This window comes from Triturus cristatus, chromosome 7 (genome assembly GCF_964204655.1).
Source record: "Triturus cristatus chromosome 7, aTriCri1.1, whole genome shotgun sequence".
In the NCBI taxonomy this organism is placed as follows: Eukaryota; Metazoa; Chordata; class Amphibia; order Caudata; family Salamandridae; genus Triturus; species Triturus cristatus.
Genome location: NC_140590.1, coordinates 95,567,708 through 95,585,549, shown reverse-complemented (window position 1 = coordinate 95,585,549; position 17,842 = coordinate 95,567,708). Strand labels below are relative to the sequence as shown.

General features: G+C 48.2%; 1 protein-coding gene across 1 annotated transcript in view; it reads left to right on the top strand.

Annotated features, from left to right (window-relative positions):
• Nucleotides 1–17,842, top strand: part of LOC146808907 (phospholipase A2 inhibitor and Ly6/PLAUR domain-containing protein-like) — a 521,661-nt gene that overhangs the window by 437,676 nt on the left and 66,143 nt on the right. The window contains exon 5 of the mRNA XM_085614801.1: nt 12,956–13,105. Within this exon, the coding sequence (XP_085470927.1) occupies nt 12,956–13,105 (150 nt within the window). The remainder of the gene's footprint in view (nt 1–12,955; nt 13,106–17,842) is intronic.

The following is a 17,842-nucleotide window of genomic DNA, read 5'->3' as shown; positions in this document are numbered from 1 at the left end:
ATGGCCTTTCATATTTAGGAATGGGATATCCGGCCTATACATGGCGGATCTGTCAAAGGACATGTTGACGGTGGACGCACATGTATTTGCGTCTTCATAACTGGAACTGGAGGGAACATACATGTACTTGTGACATGCACATGGAACCGTTGGGGTCCAAGATAGGGGACATAACTGACCAGAAAAATCCATATTTCCACAAGATGCAGCAGCTAAGTTCAGTTTTATGAATAATTGCTATGCCGACTCCCCTTCCTGACTCCCGATCAAGCCTCTGAATCGCATACCAATAACAATGGCAGGATTAGCCTCACTATTGAGCCACATTTCTGTTAGAAACGACACATCCGGGATTTCTTCCTCCAACAATAACCGAGTTTCAATAGCATGTTTCTGAATTGACCGACAGTTAAGTAAAAACATTTTAAGCCCCGTGTTGGGAGGGGTGACTGCGAGTGTCCTAATCCGAGGACACAGTTTAAAAGGACAATAGGGGCAGTGGTTATTATTGCTGTCAGGCACCAGTCGATGAAATTGCCCCTCTGCAAAAATTGAGCTGATCCGCAGTGTAAGAGAGCTTTACCCTCGAAAAACCGGCATGGTTTCTGGCCCCTGGCCCCGGTCGGGCGCGGACAGGTGCCCCTTTTCTATCGGGTGAGTGCGCGCGCCGGTGCGGCAGCGTCAGTATCTACAACGGTTACCTAGGTTCTATCAGCACTGATGTTTCCTACCCCCCCTCGCCCCCCCCAGAGCTATAACACAGCTCGCGGTAGTGCAGTCACGGTACATTCACAATAAATTCAGTTCTCGGCTAAGACTTTAAATACTTTAAAAGCAGACACTTTTCAAACCCCACACCAATATTAAATGAGGCTCTCTCGTCTGGCCTGCTCAAATTCAGTAAAAGCGCCGCTGATTCTGATTATTTGACTTCTTCCGGTGAGGAATGATCGGATCCAGTCCAGGGCTGTTCCTTGTATGCCTGCGCCATGTGGTCTGCTGACTAGTGTGCAGTGGGAGACGGTGTCGAAGCCTGCTGATAGGTCAAGTAGGATGAGGGCTGCGAGTAGCCATGTCCAGAAGGCTACGGATGACGTCTGTGGCAGCGAGTAGGGCAGTCTCTGTGCTATGGTTGCTTCGGAATCATGATTGGAAGCAAATTAAAGATCATGAATAAACACTATTATACCTCTCAAAGGCAAATTTAGCAAGGTCCGTTCTACCATAAATAGCCCCCCCCCGCCTTGCTAAGTCATGCAAAGGCTCTACTAGGATGTCAGGAAAAAGGGTTCTGATGTTAAGGCAAGTGAAAGGGCATCTGCCTTATGCAACTGAATCTCTGTCTACATTGCATTAGTTTAAATCACACAATTCTAACACTTGATACACCTACCCATGATTCCCCCAGGAAGGGCCAACCACTTTAAGGGACGTGAAGATAATACAAATGTATTATTTTCACAGGCTACTGCACAATGATCCAACTCTAAACGTACTTTGGACTTACGTTTATCTGCAACATAATGAGATACGCTTGGTCCAAGAAGTACTCTGCTCGTGCTCGTTAGTGTGTTCTGTAAAGGAATGTACACAACTTTTCACATAGGGACAGAAAACAAAAGTGACACCATTTGAGATTGCTGGTTCAGTTTCTCCTGAAATAAAGAAAGATGCACAACATGGAACAAGGTGGCAGCCAGACACTGCACTAACCTTTTTAAAATGAGGTCTACATTAGCTGTGGTCAGTTTAAACGTGAAAAAGTACACACCTAGTACATTTGCGTGTTACATGTTAATATCAGTATGAATTTCAAAACATTCAATGGTGAAAATATTGTCATCACAAGTACAGTACCAGCAGTAGGTATAGTCTCGTCAGCTTCTGACTGTCCACCTTTGATATTCCTGTGTCCCCGGTTTCCCACACTGGGTACATACCTAATCCTGCAGCATTGCTTTCCCCCATAAATAGAGCCAGACACTTTGAGAGATAAAGGGAAAGGTGGAGGTTCAAAGAGGGCGAGTGGGATATAGAGTTTCAAATCAAGAAACAAAGGCTTACTAGTGAAAATGAAGTGAAGGTCCACAGGATACAACAGAAAGAAAGGGACAGAGTGGAAGACATTAAGCAGAGTTTGAGTTTGAGTTTAAAAATATTTATATAGCGCACTTCCACCAGCGGTTTCATGGCGCTGCAACAGACAGATCCCCAGAGTAGAAATAACAGAAAATAATAAAAAGAAGACAAAAACAGCAAATGATCTAGTTAAAAAATTTAGCAAATAGATGAGCTTTGAGCTTTTTCCGAAATTGGGGGTAGAAAGTTAGAGATCTAAGCTCTAAAGGCAGGGAATTCCACAGGACTGGGGCAAGGGTCGCAAACTTCGATCCTCCCCACTTCTTCCTCCGGAAACGGGAGACTGACAGCAGGGATTGCGTGGATGAGCGTAGTTCCCTAGTTGGAACGTAGGGAACGATCTCAGATGAAATAAAGGCCGGAGCCGCGCCCAGTCGTGCTTGAAAGATGATAGAAGCAAGCTTAAACTGGACGCGTTCACGGACAGGGAGCCAGTCCAAGGATTTGAGAAGGGATGTTACGTGATGGGATTTTGGAAGATTGAACACCAACCGTGCCGCCTGATTCTGGATCAACTGCAAACGCCTTAAACTATATGCAGGTATACCTGCATATAGGGCGTTGCCATAATCCAGGCGGGAGATAACCATCGCCAAGATGATCAATTTTAAGGCATCAAAGGAAAAAAAGCAGGATACCTTGCGGATGGTGCGCAGTGACAGAAAAGAAGAAGACACCACAGAGCTAACCTGGGAGTGAAGAGTGAGCTGAGAATTAAGTTTGATACCTAAAGTTTTAACTGAGGTAGAAGGGACCGGGGAAGAACCAAGGGAAGGGGGCCAAAAAAGTGAAGACCAGGGACTGGAGGAACCACCCGTCAACACCAACTCGGTCTTGTCCGGGTTAAGTTTCAAGTGGTTGTGGTTCATCCAGTCCCGGATAAAAATCATAATGGACTGGAAATTTAAGATGGAAGCAGAGGAAGAAGAGAGATTGAAAACAAGTTGGAGGTCATCCGCATAATTGTATATGCTGACCTCCATTTGCTGCAACGAAAAAATAAGGGGGGCAATATAGAGGTTAAACAAAAGAGGTGAAAGGGAGGAACCTTGGGGAACCCCGCACTGAACTTTCCGGAAGTCCGCAGAAAAGTCACCCAGGCGAACAGCCTGGGTGCGGTCCCTCAGGAAGGAGGATAACCACACCAGGGCGGTACCCCCGATCCCCGCCACCCTGACACGGGAAAGCAAGATGGTGTGGTCAACCGTGTCAAAGGCGGCTGAGAGATCGAGGAGGACCAAAGCCTGGGCCTGGTTGGTATCCATTCCCTCCCTGAGGTTGTCAAGGACCAAGAGTACTACGGACTCCGTAGAGTGTGCGGGGCGGAAGCCGGCCAGGCGGGGAGCCAAAACCCCATACTCCTCCACAAAAGTGCTCAAAGAACTGGTAACATGGCGTTCGAGCACCTTAGCCGGAAATGGTAGGAGGGAGATGGGGCGATAATTGGCGGGGACCGAAGGGTCAGCGCCGGGCTTCTTTAAGATGGGAACAATAACAGCTGTTTTCAGTGAATTGGCTACAACCCCCTGGGAAAGAGAACTGTTGAGGAAGTGAAGAAGGGGGTCTGGACAAGTTGTATAAATGTGGGGAAGGATGTGCGCGGGGCAAGGGTCCAATGGAGAGCCGGATTTAACAAGGGGAATTATCGAGGTCAAGGATTCCTTAGTCAAGAGGGGAAGGGCATCGAGTTGTCCCTTAGGTGGAGGACACTGAGGGTCAACAAAAGTGAGGGGGGGTGAGGGAATGTTGGCTTTAATAATAGCAATTTTCTCAATAAAGAAATTATTTAAAGAGTGACAAAGGTCCTGGGAAGGAGAGGGCTTAAGAGATGTCCTATCGGAGAATGCCAAATTGTGGACAATCGAGAAAATTTCCCTCGGTTGATTCTCAGCTGCAAGAATCTTTGAGGAAAAGTAGGCCGTTTTTGCAGCCAAGATGGCCTTCTTATATTGAGCCAGGATAGTGGTAAACTCAGATCTGAGTAAGGGACAATAATTCCTCCTCCAGGCACGCTCGGCTCGGCGTACCGCTAGTTTGATGGTCTTAAGATCCTCGTTAAACCACAAGTTGGCATCCTTCTCCCGCTTTGAAGTCACCCGCTTCAGCGGGGCAATGGAATCACAGCCTGAGGAGAGCCAATGTTCAATGGCAACGGCCTGAGAGAGGGTGGATAGGCCTTGTAGGGTAGGGTAGGAAGAGGTTAGTAATGCGGATAGATTCTCCGGATCCACTCGGCTCAATGAGCGGACCCAAACATTCTTTGGGAGCGGGGGCCTAACAGTAGGGTTAACGGGAAGGGTAAACGAAATCAAATGATGGTCAGACCAGGTTCAGGGTAAGATGGACAAGGAGTCCACCGGACAGTTTAAGGACCAAATCTGATCTAAGATGTGTCCTTTGACATGAGTGGGAGAATGAACATGTGACACAAAATTGAGGGATTGAAGGGTATCTGAGAACTCTCTTGAGGACGGACATTCCGCTGGATCTGAAGGCCAAAAATTAAAGTCTCCCAATAATAAGATGGAAGAGTTATTGACCGTAAGTGTGGCCAGTACCTCCTGAAAATCAGAGAGAAACGTAAGGCTGACTGTGGGGGACGATAAGTGAGAACACAAGTAAGAGGGGGGGTGGTAGATGTAGTACGAATAGCAAGGTACTCTGTTGTGGCAATATCTGGCAAAGATAGAAGTTGGAAGGGGAGGTCAGCCCGGGTAATGACCGCTACGCCACCCCCAGCCCGACCAGCAGAGCGGTCTGCTCGTAGAGCATAGTATGGAGCAGGGAGAGTGGCCAATAAGACAGGGAGAGAATCATCACTAAACCAAGTCTCTGTTAAGAAGAGAAGATCCGGTGCGTGAAGGTCCAGCAGCACCGACAGTTCGTGTGAGTGGGCCACTGCTGACCGGGTATTAAGATAATAGGCCGAGAGAGTCCTAAATGATACTAGGCTGGCATCTTCTCTGGGGAAATGAAGCGGAATAGGGGGAGGGAGAGGGCGGGAAGATAAAGAGACAGGGGACAGATCAAGTGAAGATATGCGAGAGCAAGTGGGGGCAGGCAAGGGCCACGTGCCATGGAGACTACGGAGTTGAGAGGAAGTGTAGGTGATGAATTGGGCAGAGTGACGTGCCCCTAGCCCCGGTCGGCCGCGGACGGGCGCAGACGGGCTTGCCTTAGGCGCGCCTTCGGCGCGCAAACGGCGCGCCCGCTGCGCCCGTCTGCTGCGCGTACGTGGGAAGTACACGTTTTGTAGAGGAGTTCAGGGCGTGGCCTAGCAAAGGTGGGCGTGGCCTGGGGGAGCCTCGCTGATGGCGGCGAGAGGGAAAGCCTGACCCGCAGCAGCGTTCAGCTTGGCTGCGCGGGGGTCAGGAAGCAAAATAAAACCCCAAGTAGCAGGTAAGGGCGGGCAAAGTTAAAATAAAGACACAATCACAATTTTTTTAAAAAGGCTTGATTTTTAATGGGAAGGGTAAACGAAATCAAATGATGGTCAGACCAGGTTCAGGGTAAGATGGACAAGGAGTCCACCGGACAGTTTAAGGACCAAATCTGATCTAAGATGTGTCCTTTGACATGAGTGGGAGAATGAACATGTGACACAAAATTGAGGGATTGAAGGGTATCTGAGAACTCTCTTGAGGACGGACATTCCGCTGGATCTGAAGACCAAAAATTAAAGTCTCCCAATAATAAGATGGAAGAGTTATTGACCGTAAGTGTGGCCAGTACCTCCTGAAAATCACAGAGAAACGTAAGGCTGACTGTGGGGGACGATAAGTGAGAACTCAAGTAAGAGGGGGGGTGGTAGATGTAGTACGAATAGCAAGGTACTCTGTTGTGGCAATATCTGGCAAAGATAGAAGTTGGAAGGGGAGGTCAGCCCGGGTAATGACCGCTACGCCACCCCCAGCCCGACCAGCAGAGCGGTCTGCTCGTAGAGCATAGTATGGAGCAGGGAGAGTGGCCAATAAGACAGGGAGAGAATCATCACTAAACCAAGTCTCTGTTAAGAAGAGAAGATCCGGTGCGTGAAGGTCCAGCAGCACCGACAGTTCGTGTGAGTGGGCCACTGCTGACCGGGTATTAAGATAATAGGCCGAGAGAGTCCTAAATGATACTAGGCTGGCATCTTCTCTGGGGAAATGAAGTGGAATAGGGGGAGGGAGAGGGCGGGAAGATAAAGAGACAGGGGACAGATCAAGTGAAGATATGCGAGAGCAAGTGGGGGCAGGCAAGGGCCACGTGCCATGGAGACTACGGAGTTGAGAGGAAGTGTAGGTGATGAATTGGGTAGAGTGACGTGCCCCTAGCCCCGGTCGGCCGCGGACGGGCGCAGACGAGCTTGCCTTAGGCGCGCCTTCGTCGCGCAAACGGCGCGCCCGCTGCGCCCGTCTGCTGCGCGTACGTGGGAAGCACATGTTTTGTAGAGGAGTTCAGGGCGTGGCCTAGCAAAGGTGGGCGTGGCCTGGGGGAGCCTCGCTGATGGCGGCGAGAGGGAAAGCCTGACCCGCAGCAGCGTTCAGCTTGGCTGCGCGGGGGTCAGGAAGCAAAATAAAACCCCAAGTAGCAGGTAAGGGCGGGCAAAGTTAAAATAAAGACACAATCACAATTTTTTTAAAAAGGCTTGATTTTCGTGTTTCTAGCGCTAAGCTCCCGGCTGTGCCTCAGGAGTGTCTGGATCTATCACAGAGCTCGTGGTCAGCTCCGTTTACATAGGCGGGTGGGCGTGGCCTAGCAAAGGTGGGCGTGGCCTGGGGGAGCCTCGCTGATGGCGGCGAGAGGGAAAGCCCGACCCGCAGCAGCGTTCAGCTTGGCTGCGCGGGGGTCAGGAAGCAAAATAAAACCCCAAGTAGCAGGTAAGGGCGGGCAAAGTTAAAATAAGACACAATCACAATTTTTTAAAAAAGGCTTGATTTTCGTGTTTCTAGCGCTAAGCTCCCGGCTGTGCCTCAGGAGTGTCTGGATCTATCACAGAGCTCGTGGTCCGCTCCGTTTACATAGGCGGGTGGGCGTGGCCTAGCAAAGGTGGGCGTGGCATGGGGGAGCCTCGCTGATGGCGGTGAGAGGGAAAGCCCGACCCGCAGCAGCGTTCAGCTCGGCTGCGCGGGGGTCAGGAAGCAAAATAAAACCCCAAGTAGCAGGTAAGGGCGGGCAAAGTTAAAATAAAGACACAATCACAATTTTTTAAAAAAGGCTTGATTTTCGTGTTTCTAGCGCTAAGCTCCCGGCTGTGCCTCAGGAGTGTCTGGATCTATCACAGAGCTCGTGGTCAGCTCCGTTTACATAGGTGGGTGGGCGTGGCCTGGGGGAGCCTCGCTGATGGCGGCGAGAGGGAAAGCCTGACCCGCAGCAGCGTTCAGCTCGGCTGCGCGGGGGTCAGGAAGCAAAATAAAACCCCAAGTAGCAGGTAAGGGCGGGCAAAGTTAAAATAAAGACACAATCACAATTTTTTTAAAAAGGCTTGATTTTCGTGTTTCTAGCGCTAAGCTCCCGGCTGTGCCTCAGGAGTGTCTGGATCTATCACAGAGCTCGTGGTCAGCTCCGTTTACATAGGCGGGTGGGCGTGGCCTAGCAAAGGTGGGCGTGGCCTGGGGGAGCCTCGCTGATGGCGGCGAGAGGGAAAGCCTGACCCGCAGCAGCGTTCAGCTCGGCTGCGCGGGGGTCAGGAAGCAAAATAAAACCCCAAGTAGCAGGTAAGGGCGGGCAAAGTTAAAATAAAGACACAATCACAATTTTTTTAAAAAGGCTTGATTTTCGTGTTTCTAGCGCTAAGCTCCCGGCTGTGCCTCAGGAGTGTCTGGATCTCAGAAAGAAGAAGATACAGGAGATGAAGCTTGCTGATGCCCTAGAATTGAGACAGTATGAGCTTCCAACTGCCACTGTAGTGCCTTACATGGAGAGATGCATCTCAGATTGGTACCCCTCCATGTTCAGTAAGTTCATGGGTGAATGTTTTTTAAATGACACCTAGCCTGTTTCCGTTATGTGTAGATGAGAAAATATAGCAGCGTGGCTACAATGGAGCACCGCCTTAAAGTTCTCCAGGTGGTGCTCCATTGGTAGTAGAACTGCCTGAAGTTTTCTATCATTTTCGGAATTGAGTGGAACATTAATATAGCCATGGAGCCTGCCATAGCAGACTCTACTTGGCCATTAAAGGCCTGCTTCAGTGTTAAAGGCACTCACCAAAGGCAAGGACTTTTAACAAGGAAGTGGCCTTTTATGGCCAGTAGAGCCCACTATCATGGGCTCCAAGGCTATTAGAACATTCTGCCCCTAAAGGGCCAAATGTTCTAATTTGTAAAACAAAGGCTCAACGGAGCCGAGGGGGTTGTAATCCCCTTGGGCATCATGAGGCCGTTGTTAAACATTAGAATGTTGATGCTCAGGGCTTCTGCCGGCCGTGAGAAGCCCAGAGCACTCCATCGTTTTCAATGGAGCTTCAAACATTCCAATGTTCGAATCATTATTAAAACTATTTAAAGGTCCTAAGAAGATGTTCAATGTGAATTGGAAAACATTTATTGATAGAATTTTAAAAGTTTGGGTGGTATGTGAAGGGAAAGAAACTGACAATCTTACTTGGATTTCTTAATCTGATGTGCATAAATCAATTTTGCTACATATGCTCAGAACATTTTTGCCATGATTGATTCACTGAACAGCAGCATTACACGATTTAAAGCACATTCTAATAAGTGAGTTGTTAACAGGGAGATCAGAAGAAGCAACCTTGGTGACAAAAACATGTGGCAAAAGGCCGAAATGTTGGGAATGAAAACAGTAATTCCCTTTTCTAAGTTTCTCAAAAATGTAAATGGCGGAGGTAGGAAGGTGGTACCTCAGCTCATTAGGGATAGGCGTTATTGCTGTGGGGGACATGGTCAATTAAAGTGTAATGTCCCAAATATTCCTCCGGCTGTATAGATTTCAGTCCAGCAGATTTATCGGAGTTGCTCTAGAAGCTCCTCTGTGAAATAGAGCTGGCTGTGGATGACCTGTGTAGGAGGTACCAAACCTCAAACCCTAACCAACAGCCAGGAATACCAGGAGCCTGTGTTTGTAAACGGCATCAGGTTGGCTAACTTGTAACACCACCACTCCCTGTCCATCTATGTCTCTTTCAGAAACAGTAGGCCAGTCAAAGAATATCCTCACAATCCCTTTTGCACATATTCATTGCAACTGTCAGCAATGTCTAGCTGAAGATGGATGGTGATCCCGGGCCAGCTACTGTTGCCCTAAAATAAGGCCTAGTATGGAATGCCTGCTGGACTGGGGTCTTAGAAGTGGAGGTAGTGCTAACCCTCTGGAGAGAGGATGAGGTCTAACGGCAAGGGCGGTTGACTTCAAATCTGGGGAAATGGGATCGAGTCTCGTCAATGACGCTCAACCTCCTGTGATTCTGGGAAAATCACCTAATCTCCCTGTACCTAACAAAAAATGAATGTGTCCTTGTGTAACGCAACTGGTGCTCATGTATAGCGCTCTGAAAAAAACACCAGAAACCACTTGGAGTATGTTTCCACCCTGTGACGTGGAAGTGCCTTGGTGGGTCTAGGTATGACAGGATCAGTATCCTAGGTGCCTTCATATATGGTGGAGGAAGAGAAATGCCAGCAGCAGATCCTACCAGAATGTAAGTCATTGCTGTAAGTTGAGAGTCCCAGCAAAGTGGAATTTACGAAAACTCCACCAGAATGTAGCAGCACAAGCCCAATAGTGGAAAGCCTGTGAATTCATAAGCGGACCCCACCGACCTCAAGAATTACCGCCCCATCTCGCTCCTCCCGTTTCCAGCCAAAGTCATCGAGAAGACCGTCAACAAGCAGATGGCCGCCTTCCTCGAGACAAACGGATCCCTCGACCCCTCACAGTCCGGCTTCCGAGCCAATCACAGCACCGAGACCGCCCTCATCGCCGCCACCGATGACATCCGAGCCCTGATGGACAATGGAGAAACAGCGGCCCTCATCCTCCTAGACCTCTCTGCGGCATTCGACACGGTCTGCCACCGCACCCTAGTACGGCGCCTCAGCAACATCGGAATCCAGGACAAGGTGCTGGACTGGATCATCTCCTTCCTCGACGGAAGAACACAGAGAGTCCGCCTACCACCGTACAAGTCAGAGGCCTCCGAAGTCACCTGCGGCGTCCCTCAAGGATCATCTCTGAGCCCCACCCTCTTCAACGTCTACATGAGCCCCCTCGCGGCCATCGTACGCAAACACAACCTCAGCATAATCTCCTACGCCGACGACACCCAACTGATCCTCTCCCTGACCAACGACCCCGCCGCCGCCAGATCCAACCTGCACGAAGGGATGAAAGAGGTAGCCGAGTGGATGACGACCAGCCGCCTGAAACTGAACTCGGACAAGACGGAGGTCCTCATCCTGGGCTCCTCACCCTCCGCCTGGGACGACTCCTGGTGGCCTCCCGCCCTGGGCACCGCACCCAAACCGACTGACCATGCACGCAACCTGGGCTTCCTCCTGGACTCCTCCCTCTCCATGACCAGGCAAGTCAACAACGTCTCCTCGGCGTGCTTCAACATCCTACGCATGCTACGGAAGATCTTCTGGTGGATCCCCACCGAGACCAGGAAGACCGTCACCCAGGCCCTCGTCACCAGCCGACTGGACTACGGCAACGCCCTCTACGCCAAGCTCCAGAAGAGACTCCAGCGGATCCAGAACGCCTCAGCCAGACTCATCCTCGACATCCCACGAACCAGCCACATCTCCGGACATCTGAGAGACCTTCACTGGCTCCCCGTCAACAAAAGAATCACCTTCCGCCTCCTCACCCACGCACACAAAGCCCTACACGACCAAGGCCCGAGCTACCTCAACAGCCGAGTCAACTTCCACGCTCCCAAACGCCACCTCCGATCAGCCAACCATGCCCTCGCCGCCGTCCCCCGCATCCGAAGAGCGACTACAGGAGGAAGGTCCTTCTCCTACCTGGCCGCCAAGACCTGGAACTCCCTCCCTACCGACCTGCGCCTGACCCAAGACCACCTCTCCTTCAGGAAGAAGCTGAAGACCTGGCTGTTCGAGCAGTAGCGGCACCCCCCCCTCCCCCCCCCCCAGCGCCTTGAGACCCTACGGGTATGTAGCGCGCTTTACAAGTGTCACTGATTGATTGATTGATTGATAATAGTTACAAATATGGACTACCATCCAGTGAGATAGCATACCCTGAACAAATAGACTGGAAGAGAAAGTTGTTTTATGGTCACCGGAGAAGCCTGTGGAGCCCACACACAATAATGAGATGTACTTCACCCTGACTGAAAAGAGTCTGGCCTAGTAAAATAAAGAACCACTTGAATGTGTTAGACTTCTTGCCCTAACCTCTATACCACTAAAGGGGGATACAAACTCTAGAGGGCCTTTCATTTGGACATCTTTGCACCAGCTCAAAACAAGTACGTTACTTTGAAACAAACTTTTGTAGGATTTTCCTACCCCGGTTGGGGACAAAAAGTGTGCTCTTAGAATATGCTTGGCTGGTGTGACCTGTGGGGAGTAGATGAGCTACCTTCCTCTACGAAAGGAGGACCTGAATTCCTCTTCAAAAAATAGATGGTGTCCTAATAATGGAATGATCTGCACAAAGCCCAGCAGGATAGAGAACATGGAAGAAGCAAGGCTAGACTGGCCCTTCCAGACATCACTGCTTCCCCTGGAAGATGGAAGGGTGGGGGGGCGGTTTTGTTAGTGGGGGCTGGTTTCAAAAGCACTGCAAGTTTCTTGTGTATTCAGAAGTTTTCAGGTAACACAAAAGTGTCACGATTACTCTAGTGATTAAAGTACCTGCTGGCGAGGTATGGGAGTTTTGTAGCATGTGAATCCTACATCCTGTAGTCCCCTTAAGTCAACCCTAACCACTGTGTTATGCTCTGAATCCTGGATTTGTCCTTCTCCTACCAGAAACTGAGTAGCTAAAGCTTCTACCAGCATAGTAGTCCTCCCGGGCCAGAGCACTTAGAATGAAGTCGGAAATATCATAATATTGTTGCATTAATGCAACATTGCATCACTTGTAGCAAGTCCAAATGTTCCCTGATTTAACTCAAGCATAGCCCATTGGGAAACCAATGTTAAAGCAACCGAGTGCATGAACACTATATGAATGCTCTAGGTTGTTCCTCGATCCAAGAAAATGTTGGGACCTTTCAGGGTTCTCTATGTATTGTGATTAATTTACTATTTTTTACACCTGTCAATAAAAGCCCTTTCCATCTTGAGTTTGTGTGTTGTTTACTTTATTGTGCTATATCTTAGTCTTTATTAAATACTTCTCCAAGAATAAGCCTTGAGGCATGGCTCCACTACCCCAGTAGAGAGTGAAAAAGCCTCACAGTCCACATTATATGAAGTCTATAGGGTTGACTCCCAAATTTATTCTGTGGAGTCCACGGGCCACAGTGTTGTGATCAGAGGTTCTGGGGAAACAAAGATGCCGGGACAGCTGGCATCGCAGGTGAGACTGACAGGACCTTAGGTGCTGCATGTCCCCAGTAGATGAGATGTACAGATGGACTTGCTTATCCCCTGTCTGGAAACTGTATTTTTGTCCAGGAGTGCACACTGGGCCTCTCTTTCTATGGGAGATTTGAGAAATGAGTAGCTATCTTGGGGAGGTGGCTAACTGGGACAGTCTTACTGGGAGTGATGTGGTCCATGTAAGGACAGGTCCTCATATCCTGTTGAGATTGGGTCTGCAATCATCACGTTTGTGGCGTTTTTTTATTCCTCAAATGTAGTGGAAAAAATCCTGAGATGTATTTTCCTTGTTCCTTTAGTGCCTCCTATAAATCAGACGCTGAACGGATACAAGTGTCCAACTTGCTACAAGGAACAGTCACCTGATGGATGCAGAGCTGTGGGTGATATTCCCTGTGTAGGCAATGAGGACCAGTGTGCCAGCTACACTAGATCAGGCTACAAAGCAGGTAAGCCTCATGGATGAAGCATCATCGTTACAAGTTATTTAATATGGTAACTTATGAACAGGTCCCAGTAAAAAGCAGTGCATCATGTTGTATAATTCTACAACGCCCTGATGGACTGTGGCTACGAGCAATAGATAAGAAAGCTAAAATAAAAAAAGTGTTTATTTATTAAATAAAATAAAACATGCATATATTTAAATGCAGCAGCAATTAACATTTTGAAAAACCGTTTTGTACATTAAAGGAAGAATACACTTAGTAAATGGAACAGAAAACAACAAGGTCATAGATATGTGAGTACCGTTGAACCTGCAAAACACACAAGATGATGGACGGAATGTTGCACAATGGCAACACATTCACCCCCAGTCACAGATCTGGGTTTAATCCATCGTTATTTTGCTCACCAAGCCACCCCAGTTCAGACATGGCCATATGCAAATCAGTCTTGACCCTGTGCCTCATGGGAACAGTCCAGCCAGAACTGCCAAGCCATGTCTTCCCTGGACCAGAATCAAGCATCCTAGGACCGGTTTCTGGCTATCAGCCGTCATCAGCCAGGATAGCTTGACTCCAGTGGCGTAGTGAGCACGGGACCCACGTCTGAAACATGTTAAGAGGTCAGTGTAACGGGCAAATGACTGCTTGCTTGAGGTACATAGGCACAACTAACATAGCTGCACTCTTACGAAGAACTGCATGCAGAGCTCAAATGGGTTAAAAGGTGTGGGGATCTCTGAAAGGAGTGTGCCCTATGCAGTTATAGCCGTGACTTAAACACAAACAGTTTCTGTGTGTGTGTGTCACCCGACCAGTGCTTTGGTTTCTCTCTGAGCTTTCTGTTATAAAAACACAACAACATAAGTACACCTAAAACTAGACAAGACTGTTGGCTTTGTCAATGGTTGTTTTTGTGGAGAAAAGCCAGGGATTGGTTGACCATGTATTCTGAGCATCCCATTGACAGGCATTGTGAGAAACTCGCACTGCCTTTAGACTCAAGTCCAGAGCTCTCAGTCGCACCTTTTATAAACACGTGATGATGGCTTAGGCCAAAGCATGCACCTTACAAGAGTAATATGCTACAAAAACATACACAAAAAGCAACATCCTGGAGATAGCAATACTCTAATGAAGTGCAAGATTCGGGACAAGATGTGAAATATAAACCGGAACTGAATCACTGACATGGATTACCTAAAAATCTATTATATTTAAGCTCAGAAATCCCATGAAAGTCAAGGGCCTGAATATAGGGCCCAATAGGGACTCGTTTCAATGTCTGTCCTAAAATACTATCGGGTCTGAGAGTCGAAAGGACTCAGCTCTTTTAAAAGCTTTGACTGCATAAACAGTTAAACACGACCTTTGCACTCCTATCCTGTTCGGCTGGCCCTGGTAGCCAGTGGATAAGGGTTCTGGTGTTTTGGTCCCAAAAGGACTGGACTCAGAGGAGCAGGCAGGAGTCTTGCTACGGTTAAGAAGCAAAGATTAGCTGACATTAAGTTGCAGGAAGAGATATGTCTGGCATCATAAGACAATTTTGGGATTAGCGTTAATGGCTTTGAGGACTAGTGCAAGTAGTTTGTAGAGGGAGGGCCCTGTTCTTAATGAAGAGCCAGTCAGCTTGGCAATAGTGTGAAGGTAGAGGTGCCCGATTCACAAAGATGTTGATGTGTTTACACTTGTCGCACTACTTAATTCCAATAGAATACCAGAGGTACTCATGGTTCACTTGTGAAATTCATGAGTAGGCTAGGGGTACTACAATAGTAAGTCACACATACTTATACAGCAATCTCTCTGTATCCAGCCTGGGGTGTTCAGGGCAGAGGACTTAGGACCAGATGTATGACAGTATTTTGCGGTTGCAAACGGGAAATCTGCCCGCTTGTGACCTGAATATTGGTCTGTCCCATGTACAAACTCTATTTTGCGAGTCAGTAAGCTATTACTGACTCGCAAAAAATGGTTTGCGAGTCGCTATCAGGAAGGGGCATGCCAGGGGCTTCCCTTCCAAATAGCGAGTTGCACTTCAGTGTGCAATTGTTTTGCGACCGCAATTCCGGTCACAAAACACTTGCAGTTTTCCACCTACTTCAAGTAGGTGTTTAGTCACTCGCAAACGAGAAAGGGTCCCCAGGGGATCCCATCGCCTTTGTGAATGTATGCGTAAATATTTTTTAGAAGCAGGCAGTGGTCCCACGGACCACTAACTGCTCTCAAAAAATGAAACAAGAACGTTTCATTTTTCTCTTTTAAATGCAGCTCGTTTTCCTTTTAAGGAGAACAGGCTGTATTTAAAAAACAGTCACAGACATGGTGGTCTGCTGACCCCTGCTGGCCACCATACCTGTGAGTGCCAGCCATTCCCAATGGGGTCACAAATTGCACCTGCCTCATGAATATCAATGTTGCAGGCAATTTGCAACTGCATTAGGAATCGCAAACAGTGTCTGAGACACTGTTGTAAATTACATTTTGTGAGTCGTAAATTGCGAGTCGCAAAGAGATGGAATTTGTGACTTGCAAATTCTAAGGGCAGTACATTTGGCCCATAGTGCTCTAGTGGTGAGTAAGTGAAATGGAAGGGTCACTAAAGTACTAATGCTCTCTCTGGATTTTGCCTCTGGTTGTCCTCTAGCTTCCCCGGCAGGTCAATCCGCAGGTCCCATCATTCCAACCCACTTAGCACCCCTGGATTCATTGCTGGATATAGCTACAGACCAGATGGCTGCCCTGCCCACTCCTACATCTTTCTGCAATCCGGACATTACGCAAATCAGTGGCGGTGAACCTAGCTCCAAAAGGAAGCATAAAACGAAGCATGGGGGACGTGCTGAATTACAACGCAGTTTCAATCGTAGTACTGATCGCAAGGAGTCTGTAGATTTCCCCTTGCTGCTGTGTGGGCAGTCTTCAATTAGACGTACAGCTGATGATGGTGTACCACCACCTATCGACTGAGATGGGATTTTGGACAGATGTTCATCTTCTGTGCATGCATGTATTTCTCCCACGTTGGATAAGATTTGTTAACCAGTTGATTTCTTCTTTAAACGTTGCCTCAGGTCAGCAGGTTTCGGCATAGCCACAGATGGCTAGCACTGTTGGTAATTGTACTCCTTCAGCTGTCCCCTCAGGGGTACGGGATAATGTAGATCCAGACCAGTCCTCCTAAGTTCGAGGTGATTTGTGCCCTCCACGGTCAGGAGCAAGTGGAGGAGATGGTTCAGGGGTGCAAACTCTAGAATTGGGTGCCCTGTAAAGGCCTAACTCGCAGATTCAAGCAACGCCCCTCAGCCTCAGTCCTGCCTGAACCTACCCCCTGCCTGCTGTACCTATGTAATCATTCTAACTGGAGTTCCCCCACCCCAGGGAACCGTGAAGAGTCTTACTGGCACTTTAAAAATAAGGTATGTAATTGGTTGATTAATCATGCAGATTTCAAAATCCCTGAATTTGATGACATCCTATTGGTAAGGAGGGTGGGTTGGGTGGGCCTTGGGTGGGCCCATCACCCAAAAACATTAGAGGGCATTGTCTTGTTATCAATTGTAGGAATCTTGGTCTGGCTCAGTGGTTGGTTAAGAGTGGGACTATGGACTGTTTAGTGAGAAACGACATTAACCTTGTACCCCTAAAGATTTGGTGCCCAAAGAAGTGAGTGATCCAGGCCCTTGCCCTCCAAAGATGCTGCTGGGAATGGGTTTTCAGTCTTAACCTGAAACAGATTTCTTCCTCTCTCTGACCTGGATAGTTTAGACTGACACCCTGGTCTGCCTACCAGCAGAAGCGATATTCTGGCTACTAATCTCTAAATTCCTTCCCATCAAGGGGCAGCTGTCCCCCACTAATCCCCCATGTTCTGCCCCTATTCCTTTTGAAGTGTGTATCCTCATCCTTAGTTGTGTTGGGCCCACTCTTTTATCCCACATAGCCTTGGAGTCTCACATTTTGGGCAACACTGCGCCGCACCTGCACTCCCATACTAAGATCATCTCCTGGAATGTTGCTGGCTCGCTGTCAAAACTTGAGTACCCTGATTCGGGTTTTTCCACAGATTCATTTGACATCTGCATGTTCCAAAAGACTTTCAACCAGATTTACCAATTTCTCATGCAGCGCAGTGCAGCAGCTGCAAATTCTGCACTGCCTGAGAAGGTGAGAGCATGAGAGCACCACATTTATTGAAATATGGCACTCTCCTACCCTCTCCCTATTGCAGCGCTGAAATTAGCTGCGGTACACAACTGAGACACCTTTGCGCCAAAGTGCAAACGTGTCACGAGGAGTCAAGCATTGGTTTTGTACTGTAAGTATACCCTTCCAGTTCAAAATACCATGCATAAACTATTTTTAAACATTTTCACACTTTGTATGTGTGCTGTATAGTGTATCAGAAGTCGGAAAATAAAGGAGACAAAAATTATTTTTCCTTCATAGCGCTTATTTAAAGGGTGCACCATTTTCTGATGCTAAACTCTGTCTACTTTTTTTAGGAAATTGGGTTTAGCATCGGAAACTTTGGATGTCTGCATACGAATGCCGATGCACAACTCATGGGATGCCCCCTTGGTGCTAAGTAATGCTATGTACTGCTTCAAGATACGTTCACGTCATTTGCAGTGCTAAACAAGTTTAGCGCTGGAAAGAAAATTGGACAAAAAGATTTGGCGCCGATATCCTTCACTTCTGTGACACAAACACGGCATAACATCTTAGTAAATCTGCCTC